The following is a 12,022-nucleotide window of genomic DNA, read 5'->3' as shown; positions in this document are numbered from 1 at the left end:
ACATATAAAAATACTCCCAGTCACCCCTACGTTCACAAACCCTATCCTCAGACGAACAAGGAAGAAGTTCGACGGCGATATCAGAACAATCCCTAGTCAATTTCATGGTACGAAGCTCTCGAAGAGACTCAGAAGAACAATATGAAGAAGCACGAGTCTTAACGTCATCATGCACCCAATGATACAAATCATCCCTATTAACTTCAACAACTTTCTGTTTCTCCTTTGATTTTTCCTTTTCCATTTTCAGAATACTATCTGACAAATACAGGAGAAGAAGCAAGAAGAAGGAAGAGATAAAAAAGCTAACCTTTAGAGGACATTTTTCAGGAACAAGTAAAAAGGAATGATTTTTTTGAAGATTTCCAAGGGAAGCAAAAATCTATTACAGCCCATTAGCGAAATTGGAAGACCAGGGGACAAACCACTATGAAAATGGGAGTCATAAACGGTCCAAGAGCAGTCATTAGCACGTTCTCCTAAAAACAGGGGAGAACAACTTTCCAAAACCAATATTCAATCGTTAATTCAATTTTTAAAGAGACATGCTTTTCGAAATCAAAAGGTCAAGTAAAACGCAGCGTTGAGCTTGAGGGCTAACTCATCTAGGGCAAGCCGAGATATAGGTCGTACTAAAAGCTCAACTTGCTACTTAACACCCAAGCAAGTCAAGCTTGGGCGCTATGTACTACACCCTATAAAATCGGAACCAACGACCCATATCTCGGCTACAACTGCAACGTTCACAAAGAGATAAGCAAGGAAACCGCACTATGACCATAACCACCCAATAATCTCGGCTAAGCCCGAGATTCACTACAACAGACCCGTAAACAAACTCAACAGGGAAATCTATAAGACCGAGGGCCACTAAGTAAAGGATACATCAAAAAACACATACACATATACTCATAAGTAATCTTTACATTCATCTTGAGAAAATATCTTCCACTAACTTGAGCGTCAGAGTCCTTTTTGCAGGTACCCCGCTCGGATCGTGTTCAAGCAAGGCACCCCTCATTTCAGACACGCCTCACCACAGTCTCTCTCCGGAGTTTAGAGCATAGCTCGGAGAAGAGTGACCTTGCACGAACAATATCAATTAACATACTCTTCCAAAATAAAAGATAAAGATTTGAAGTCAATGAAGAGATCCAAATTCAAAAACCATTGTCAATACTCAATAGGCAATACAACAATCTAGCAAAATGTGCAAATATAGATGTTTGACTTTGAAAGAAAAGTACAAAAGTTTCAAAAAACAAACAGAAAATTTTCACAACAACAAAGGCTTGCTCATAGAAGCGATGCAATATAATGGGAAAAAGATAAAGTATAGAAACACTTGTCAAATATGTTTGTGCTTGTGCTTCTATGCTTTTGCGATGCACCTAGTCACCTATTAATCATCACACGAAATCAAATGCTATCCAAGTTCTTGAGAAATTCCAAAATTTCAATTACATGTGCTAACTATTTACTCAAGTATGTTTCAACAAGTTAGATAATGTCATGCATGCATGTCCTTCCTTGAGATTGTAACTTAATGTTTACTTTCTAGAGAATTTCAATAGAGGCAACACTAAATCAGACTTCTTGAATTGCAAAAAGAACATACAGAAACTTAAAAGACATTAAAGACAAATAGTTCGAAACAAAACAAGAACAATTGTGTACATTACAGAAACTGATGAAGAAACAAAAGTCGCTTTGACTCCAATTCGGATTGTCAAGCCAATTCTTCTTTATCTTCCATCAGCTAGTCCCATGTCTTCCTAATTTCAGTATGTTTGATGTGAGATATCATGGGCCAGCACTCTCCAACTTGTGGCTTGTATTTTCTATATAACTCGGTGCAATTTATGATTTGCAAAACTTGGAGACTTGTTAGACGGTGGATATCACTGGGAAGAGACTTCAATTCCGGACAATCCCAGATATAAAGAAATTTCAAAGCACTCAGATTCAACTGCCATTCAGGTAGTACCTCCAGCTCGTAGCAATCTCCAATCATCAAAGTTTGTAACGTGCTTGCATATTGTTGGAGAGAATGAGGCAATGTTACCATATTATAAAGAGAAATGGTTTTTAACCTCAAGACAGAATTAGTATTCTCTGATCTATGAAGCCAATCTTCATTGCCAACACCTTCGATTAGCATAGTTTCTAACTGAGGGAAATGGTGAGTGTCAAGTGGTAAAGACTTTAGATTTGCACAGCCAATAACTTGCAAAGTTAGAAGTGTAGGCAATCTTGTCTCAGCAAACAAGGACTCCAAATTATCACAATCTTCGACACGTAAATATTCAAGACAATTCAACTTTGCAATGTCACTCTCTGGCAAAATAGATTGCTTTGTGGTTATCCCCAATCTTTGCAGGCTGATCAACTTTCTTAACTTTTTCGGTAAAAATTCAAGATTTGAACACCTACCAAGAAGCAGAACTTGCAAATTTTGGAGCTGGCAAATAGAATTAGGGAGCCTCTTTATTCTTGTATTATTACAAAGAGAAATATATCTTAAATGTTTCAACTTACCAATTGACTCAGGCAAAGTCTCAAATGTAGAATCACTTAAATTCAAATATCGCAGGTAAGTGCAGTTTAACACCCATGCATTCAAGAAAGCTTCACTGGCTCCCACTTCGTCAACTGGAAACAGAATGCTTCTCGTACCTCGTAAGCTTGGCTTGACGGAATTGTAAGGCAAACCATTCTCAACAAAAGACAAATGCAGGACATTTTCTGATATGTCCTGAGTGTTTGAATTAACCAATTGACACACATCTTTTGCAACATATACTGCTAGATCATGCACTAAATCATGTATTCCAAAAAAATAAAAGGTGCCACAATCAATAACGTCATGAAGAAAAGATCTTGCCATTAAGTCTCTCAAATATTGGTGTGCAACGTCTACCATTGTTTTATCTTTGCTTTGCAATGGAAGCAAACCTGCTGCCCCCCAAAGTGAAGCAACGCCAAAAGAATCAAATCGAAAATTCCTTGGATAAAGGGAGAGCAAAGCAAAACATTGCCTCAAATGGGATGGCATTTCATCATAGCTTAATTTTAACGCAGGTAAGATGTCATCCTCTTTTTGTGGCAAATTCCAAATCTCCTTGTCTCTCAGTGATTCCCACTCTTGTATCTCGTGTTTGGAAAATAGTGAACTTCCCAACGTTCTCACCGCTAAAGGAACTCCTTTGCACTTTTCCACGATTTCTCTTCCAATCATGACTAAATCCGGATACTTTCCCTCGTCTCCTTTAAAAGCCCATCTAACAAACAAACGCAATGAATCCTTGGGAGAAAGACCCTTTAAATGGTGCGAGTAGGCAACGGTACCCATGATCGAAGCTATGGACTGGCTACGTGTTGTGACTATAACTTTGTTTCCTTGAGCACCCACTGAAATGAGATGTTGCAGCTCAACCCATTTAACACGATCTTCATTCCATACGTCATCCAAGACCAGCAGGAACTTTTTACCCTCAAGCATGTTTCTTAGACGATATTGCAATTGCTCAATCTCCAAGTCTCTTAAGTTTTGTTGGCCCGCAGGAGCATCAGTAGAAGCAGCAAAGTCACGAGGAGAATTGATGATTTTGATAATCAATGATCTAACATTAAAATCATCATGAACACTCACCCACATCTTCAATGGAAAGGACTCATTTATCCTTTTATCATTGAAGACAAGCTTAGTAAGAGTGGTCTTTCCCAAACCTCCAATTCCCACAATGGGAATCACAGAGATATGTTTAGAGCCAGCATTGTTGTCAAGACTCGGTTCCATCAAGAGCTTTACAATCTTTTCTTTATCATGATCCCTTCCTATGACATCAGACTCAACAACATGGGAGTAAGTCATCTCCCTCTTATGCCCAACTCGCCTATCAACTGCAATTGTTTGAAGCCCAAACTTATCCCTATCGGCCGCGACTCTGTCTAATCTCTTCCTAATCTCTTTGATCTGTTGAGAAATCTTATAGCGAAACAAAAGTGGATTAGAACTCGAGAAGAAGCCACCTACCTTGTCCTTTTGAGTGATTCGCAGTTGCTTGCGCAGTGATTCGCAGTCAACTTCATCAAGCAAGTTCTCAGCATCATAGAAGACGAGCTTGATCTGCTTCAGCCACTCTCGCAGCTCATGGTTCTGCTCTTGCTTCTGCTCTGCATCCAACAACACAGCTTTCACATATGAGAGACTGGTTTTCAAGTCTTGGAGGTCATCGTAGACACCAACCACTCGAGATGCTTCTTGGTATGCACGAGAAGCAAGCTTAGTTATGAGTGATTCAGCGATGCTGAAGATGAATGATTCAGCCATGATGGTTATCTAAGAAAATATGAGAGAGTATGCAGAAGATGAACGCAGTCAGAGTCTTCAATCTTCAGCAGCGAAGTCTATAAATTACAAATTTTAAAATCCAAAGTCTTCTTGGATCATTGGATGCTAATGCAGTTTTTTATTTCACTAGAGATTAAAATTTAAAGACTTAACCAATCACATATTAAGAGAATAATGTAAATATGTAATTGCCGGAAACACGCCAGCATCACATGAAGCAAACTCAAGTGTCTTTAAAATATTGGTTAAACAAATTATTTAAAAAATGTTAAATTAATATCACAATTCATATCATTAGATGTATTTTCAAAAGACTAATTTACAAATAGATATTCTTTTTTCAATATGATTTAATTATTCGTATGAATACTATGGGAACATTTTAACTAAAATTAAATCCTTTGTTTTAATACATAGCATGACTCATTCTGTATTTTAAATAGTTCTCACTGCTGCTCTAATTAATATCAGGTAGGTAGAGGTGTTCAGATTCAAACAGGTCCAAAAGATATTGGGTTAAGCATGATAAATATCGGGGTAACATACATAACAATGAAGACTAAGCATGATAAAATATTAAATTAGTGACCGGATGTGTTTTTTGCTCAAAATCTATCCAAAACCGCCCTGTGAAAATTATGCTTCTTAGTCCAAATTGCATTACTTTGTTATATATGTTGCATTGAAATTTCATGTTCTCCAATCTAGTTCTGCTACAAGAGTGCTTTGTTTGATGAACTTTGAAGATTTCTCCTGTAAAAAAATTGTTAATGGTAATTATTTGTCATTTTTTTTCCCTCTACTAATGTGGTTTAGCTTGAACTTTACTTATGATCTTTTGCATCCCTTTCATCAAATCCAGAGAACACTAAATGGATTGTCAATTAGTACACAACTTCAGGTTCCAATACATATCTTATCAAGCTTTTTCATGTATCCAAATCCAAGTCAAGATTTTAATTTTCAAGTTGTGAACTTATGAAGTCTAATGTCTTGTACTAAATAAAACTTTTAACAATTAGAACCGGTGCAATATAATGGGAAAAGATAAAAGCATAGCAGCACATGTCAAATATGTTAGTGCTGGTGCGGTGCACCTAGTCCATAGTAATCATCACACCAAATAAAATGCTATCCAAGTTCTTGAGAAATTCCACAATTTCAATTACCTGCGCTAACTATTTACTTAAATATGTTTCAGCTAGTTAGATAATATCATTCATTCATGTCCTTCCTTCAGATTGTAACCTAATATCTAATTTGTAGAGAATTTCTAATTGTGGCAACACTAAATCAGACTTCTTGAATACCATCTGATAAGAGAAAGTACAATCATTACAAAAGAACATACATAAACTTGAAAAACCATCAAAGACATATAGTTTAAAACAAAACAAGAACAATAGTGTACATTATGGAAACTGAAGAAACAAAAGGCACTTTGACTCCAATCCGGGTTGTCAAGACAATTCTTCTTCATCTTCCATTAGCTACTCCATCTTCATTACTTCCTAAAAGGAAATACAAGAGTTCTCACACCTAATAAGTTTAGATCGAAAGATTTGCCAAACAAATCAAATTCGGACAAAGATAGATGAAGAACATTTTCTGGTATATTTTGACAATCAGAAAGTTACATTTTGAGGTTGATGATCATTTAAATCAACTTCCAGTTGATGCACTTCCTGGTATAGGGTATGTTTTACATGAGAAATTAAAGAAGCAGAATATTCATACTTGTGGACAGTTGTGAACGATTTCCAAGGTTCTACAGATTCAGTTGATTCTTCTTTAAGAACGTCAATTTGTAATGCCTTCTGTCTGTTATCAATCAGTTCCCTGTGGTCTTAGCTATTTCTCTCATTCCTTGAATTTAGGAAGGCACATGGATTTGTAAGGCTTAGAAAAAGGGAATATATGCCCTGATGAAATAACTAATTTTGTCAGAAATTTTAGAAATTACATTGAAGACAACAATAATATGATATGATAAGTTCTTTCGTGCAAAGGAAAAAAAAAAGAGAGAAGAAGTTGCAGCCCTTCTTTATTCAAGAATATAGTCATTGCACAAACTTGTGTATTGTTGCAGCTTAGTTCATGTACCTCTATACTCCATAGCTATGTTCAATATTCCTTTTGGTGCATATAATTTAAAGGCATTGGCATCTGTAAATTCAAGATTGTATCGCTGGTTTCTTTGGTTTTTACAGACCTCACTGCAGAAGGACTATGGAATGAAAACAGGGGAAATGCTGTGGTATTATAGCAGAGGAATTGATTATCGACCAGTTGGATCATTGAGGTAGTGAAAAGCCTATCATTTGTCATTAGATTTGAGGTAGGTTAGAACTCCTTAACTTCTTATTAGACATAAAACCATTTACCTGCCTCAACATAAAAGCTTAAACTGTTAGGATAGGTGGTTCATTACATGATATTAGAGTTTTAGTTTTTGATCCTTGTTTGCTTCACTCTTCTAAATAAAAATTGAATTTTAGTACAAGAATGATAAGCATGTGCCTTGTTCATACTTGAAGCCCAAAAGGAGATTGAGTATTGGATATAAAATCATTCGTGTATTTTTAGCTAAAAATTCAAGTTTTTAACTTTTTGTAATGGATGGTTCGCGAGTTACGCGAGTTACAATCAGAGTGTCATAAGGCATAATTTGAGTCTGACATGATATCAAATAGAAACAATCCCTAGTCGCATCACATCCTATATACTCACTCATTCGACGTGGCCATGAGCAACGATGATTCGGAAACGGTGCTGTCAATTCCACTGAAGAAAACTGATCCGGTGGAGCTGTACCTGCAGTTACGTAAGTTGGTAGCCTCAAAATACTCCGAGAGCGATGCACAGAAAGTTGAAAGCGTTTTGCAAACCCTAAACAAATGCCGCATGGACATGGTGGAGCGTGGAGGGGACCTCTCCCTTCCCATGCAACGTGACTGCCTCATCCACTACTTCCAATGTCTTTGCATGGTTGAGCCACTCTTCACCTCTCTCTCCTCCGACGCTGACGCCGATCCCATCATCTTTGTCTGGTACGACGCCTTCAACCCTGAGCATGAGGAAGGGGTCTCCTCAGAGCGCAACGCCATCCAATTGGAGAAGGCCGCTGTTCTCTTCAACCTTGGAGCCATCTACAGCCAGATTGGTGCCTCTTGCGACCGTACCACCGCCCTTGGCCGTCATCTTGCAATGGAATCCTTCAAAGTTGCCGCCAATTTCTTCTTCAAACTCTGGAAGGTTTTTGCCAAGCATGTGGTCTCCGCCACCCTCGATTTGACTGTCCACTTCGCGGAGTTTCTGCACCACCTCTTCTCCGCTCAGGCTTCCGAGCTCGAATTACAGCAACAACTCAACAACAACGACGCCAGTTACGCTCTCCAACAACACCGATGTGGCCCATTGTTTAGCCCGGTCAGTCTTCACTCTTGATTGATTTTACATTTATTTTTTCATTCTATTGATGATAAATCGATGATGATGATGTAGGTTTGTGACTTTTATCTTAAAGTAAATTATCTGATACTTGTGGTTTTGGGTGTGGCTGGACGGAAACATGACTACCGTTTTGACCAAGGCGAAACCTGGGTAACTCATCTTTCCCAGAAGTTGAACTTCTTTAGGGCGAAGGCGAGGGAGGCTGCTCATGTGACGAAATCATTCATCCTACCCAGATCCTTGCTAGCTGAAGTATACTCATCGGTCAATTCTTGTGATGCAGAATGTGTCACTGAGATATTAGTGAGAGGGATTTGCAGGAAACTCAACCTACAACAAATATACCTTGACCTCGTCCTCTCCGAGTTCAATCCTTTCAAGATTGTCAAGGATGGAAAGCTGGTGGCTAACCCATGGGACATGCCTCCTCCTTATCCAACAAATTCCGCAATCCTCTCATCTTCGCCGTCTCCGTGGTATTCAAATATTCTTCAATATCTTCCTTTGAAGAAGAGTGAGCCCTTGAATCTCTACGAGTCCCTGCGCACTTACTTTGTCCTCAAATACTCTGAGAGCGTGGCAAAGAAAGTAGAAGGCCTTCTCGAAATGCTACACAAATTGCGCAATGAGATGCTGCGTGATGGCCTTTCTCTACCCTTTCGCCGTGACAGCCTCATCCGTTATTTCAAATGCCTTTGCATGATTGAGCCTTTCTTCCCTATGAATGCCTCACCCAACCCACCTATCTTTGTTTGGTACAATGCCATCAGCCCGCAACAGGACTCTTCTCAGCATAATATCCATTTGGAGAAGGCCTCTGTTCTCTTCAACCTGGTAGCCCTCTGCACCCGCATTGCTCTCTTCTGCAAGCTCACCACCATCCAAGGCCAACGCCTTGCCATGGACGCCTTAAATGATGCTTCAAATTGGTTCTCTCTACTGAGGTTTGAGTCTAAGAAGGCATCTGGCACGATTGACTTGTCAGAATCATACACCACTATGATAGGAAATAAGATTTCCAAGTTGAAATTGAAGTTTCCTCATTCCCAATCTAATGAATCATCATTACCTGGATATCCTGTATGTATAATCATCTACCTTTTTAGTTGATCTTTTCTTAGTACAATTTGATTGATGCCAATCTTTATTTGTTAAATTGTTTGATTGAGATGATGCAGGCTTCAGCTTATGCTTGGTCGATATTTGGGCTTTTAGGTGAGAATGTTGAGTGGAAGATGGAAACCTGCCATGATGAAACGGATCCGAATGATGTCACCGAACAATTTATTTTAGGGTATTGTAAGTCTCACTCCCTGCTTCAAGAGGTTTGTCAACTACGATGTTTGGACCTTCTCTCTGAGGTTAGCCCTGTCAAGATTAAGGATGGAAATCTTGTGGCCAATGCAACCTTAGAGGGACTAAATTTGGCATTGGAGAACATGAGCTTGCAGGAGACACCACAGTAACATTACCGAGAAAAACTAAACAAGCTTTAGGAATTACCTTGTTTTCTTTTTTAAATTGGATGTTGGAACTTTGTTTGTTGATGCTAGAACTTTTTTTGTGAAATATTATCCTCGCAATTTTGTTTCTTGATGTATGAATATATTCCTTCTTATTAATCACCAATTTGTAGTGATTTGTATGCCTCTGATCTTATCTCGTAGCTATTGCTAGTTATTGTTGCATATTGGTAAACTGAACTTATTGTGTTTGCAATCTCCATCAAGGCCTAATAATTTTAAACAAACAAATAATATGTTTCGTTTAGAATCATTCTTGTTTTTTTTTTTTTTTTGAATAAATCGGTAGAATGAAAATCGATCACTAGAATGAAAATTGAGAAATACTAACCTATACAACTAAATTAATTGACGAGTTAGGTTCAAGCATGTGCTTTAAGTTTTTAATTTATTTATTGTATATTTATTAAAATTAAAAATTTAAAAATTAGATTATGCACATATAATATTGGATTATATAAAACAAATATTAGAATATAAAATGGAATATATGTGCACCAAACTTTGCTACTTGACTTATCCTAAGCACTAACAAAAAAATTTGGTCAATTATAGATGTAGGCCTTCTTTTAATTTGTTCATGTTATTATTTGATACTTAGATGGTCATATGAATATATTATTACGCAAGACTCTGCAATGTCACACTCTGGTAAGACAGGTTGCTTTGTGGTTATTGACATACTTTGCAGACTGATCAAGTTTCTTAACCCTTTTGGCAATTTATCAATCTCTATACATCCAGTAAGAAGCAAACACTGCAAATTTTGGAGCATGCAAATAGAAGAAGGAAGTCTCATTTTTATATTATACCTGAGTGAAAGATATCTTAAATGTTTCAGCTGGCTGATTGATCGAGGTAGAGTCTCAAATGTGGAATAATCAAGATTCAAATATCGTAAATATTTGCAACTTGACACCCATGCTCTGAACAAATCTTCATTGTTGGCTCCCACTCTTCCAAAAGGAAATAGTAGAGTTCTCACACCTAATAAGTTTAGCTTGAAAGATTTGCCAAACAAATCAAATTCGGACAAAGATAGATGAAGAACATTTTCTGGTATATTTTGACAGTCGGAACTGATAAGTTGGCGCTCATCTTTTGCAACATACAGTGCCAGATCATGCACTAAATCATGTATACAAAAATGATAAGATGTGCCACAGCCAGAAATATTTTCAAGAAAAGATCTTGACATTAATTCACTCATCTAGTGAAGTTTCATTTTTGCTTGGTGTTGGAGGCAAACCTAGTGCACTCCAAAGTGAAACAACATCAACACTGGTAAGTCTACAATCCTTTGGGAAAAGGGAGAACATAGCAAAACACTGCCTCAAATAGGATGGCATTTGATCATAGCTTAATTTTAATGCAGGTAAGATGTCATCCTTTTTCTGTGGCAAATTCCAAATCTCAGCATTTCTTAGTGATTCCCAATCATTTATCTCATATTTTGAATATAGTAAACTTCCTAATGTTCTTATTGCTAAGGGAACTCCTTTGCACTTTTTCACAATTTCTTTTCCAATCACTACTAAATTAGAATGCCATTTCTCTTCTCCTTCTTTAAAAGCCCATCTAAGAAACAAAAATAATGAATCATCTAGAGAAAGACCTTCTAAAGTATAAGAAGGAATAGTACCCATCATAGAAGCAATGGATTGACTTCGTGTTGTCACTACAATTTTGCTTCCTTTATCATCCACTGTAATGAGATCCCTCAGCTCTACCCATTTAACGCGATCTTCATTCCAGACATCATCTAACACAAGTAAGAACTTTTGAGCAGCAAGCATATTTCTTAGATGATATTGCAATTGCTCAATCTCTAATTCTTTTAGATTTTGTTGGCCAGCAGGAGCATCAGTAGAAACAAAGTTGCTAGCAGCATTGATGATCTTAACAATTAATTGCTTCATATCAAAGTCATCAGAAACACACACCCACATTTTCAATGAAAAAGACTCACGAATCCTCTCATCATTGAACACAAGCTTAGCAAGAGTGGTTTTTCACAAACCTCCAATTCCCCAATGGGAACAACAGAAACATGTTTATCATCATCGTCATCATCAGAAGTCTGTTCTATTGAGAGCTTCACGATCCTTTCCTTATCATGTTCCCTTCCTATGACATCAGACTCAATAATAAATGTTATATTAATATCAATAGTCATAATCTATTCTAGACTCAATTCTAAACACGCAAATCACAGAGACCATCAATGTAATGAATTATAGTGAGCAGGTGACACATCTTAGCATAACAGAGGAAATAGTGGAGTTCATGTTGTGAGAGTGGTGTTAGAACTTTGAAGCGTGTCTCGCTGCCACAACAATTGTTTGTTCTCTTAAAAGCATTCTTTCTTGCTCCTCTATTTTATGCTTAACAATGACACAATTATACAACAATACAACATCCTTTATACTTGTTTGCACTATAGGTCATATTGGATTATTGACTGAAAATGGAAACTTAGATTTTCTTTGTGTTTTTTTTTTTTTTCAATTGTTCAATGCATTGATGCAACTGGAGTAGATGTTGCAATCATAGTTACCACTCCTCAGCAAGTCTCTTAATGACGTGAGAAAAGAGGTGAGTTTCTGCAAGAAAGTTGGAGTGAAAGTTTCTGGGGTAGTAGAGAATAGTCCCTCATGGATTTCAAGTTCATGAAGTTGGCAGATAATGGTGA

The 12,022-nt window shown here is 37.4% G+C and overlaps 2 protein-coding genes and 1 pseudogene across 2 annotated transcripts; 1 reads left to right on the top strand and 2 right to left on the bottom strand.

The window, feature by feature from the left end:
* Positions 1–1,571: 1,571 nt before the first annotated feature.
* On the bottom strand, positions 1,572–4,507 carry LOC112696031 (putative disease resistance protein RGA1). The gene has a single exon (XM_025748614.3). It carries the CDS (start codon positions 4,331–4,333, stop codon positions 1,760–1,762), a length of 2,574 nt encoding a protein of 857 aa, XP_025604399.1. The 5' UTR covers positions 4,334–4,507; the 3' UTR covers positions 1,572–1,759.
* A 2,357-nt stretch (positions 4,508–6,864) lies between these two features.
* LOC112805314 (uncharacterized) lies at positions 6,865–9,456 on the top strand. Its single transcript, XM_029287443.2, has 3 exons — positions 6,865–7,783; positions 7,859–8,887; positions 8,986–9,456. Exons 1-3 carry the CDS (start codon positions 7,100–7,102, stop codon positions 9,271–9,273), a joined length of 2,001 nt encoding a protein of 666 aa, XP_029143276.1. The 5' UTR covers positions 6,865–7,099; the 3' UTR covers positions 9,274–9,456.
* On the bottom strand, positions 9,426–11,506 carry LOC112805313 (putative disease resistance protein RGA4; annotated as a pseudogene).
* Between the last annotated feature and the right edge of the window lie 516 nt (positions 11,507–12,022).

This window comes from Arachis hypogaea, chromosome 6 (assembly GCF_003086295.3).
Source record: "Arachis hypogaea cultivar Tifrunner chromosome 6, arahy.Tifrunner.gnm2.J5K5, whole genome shotgun sequence".
Lineage (NCBI taxonomy): Eukaryota > Viridiplantae > Streptophyta > Magnoliopsida > Fabales > Fabaceae > Arachis > Arachis hypogaea.
Note: the sequence above shows the minus strand (reverse complement) of the source record. Positions and strands in the feature narration are given on the sequence as shown.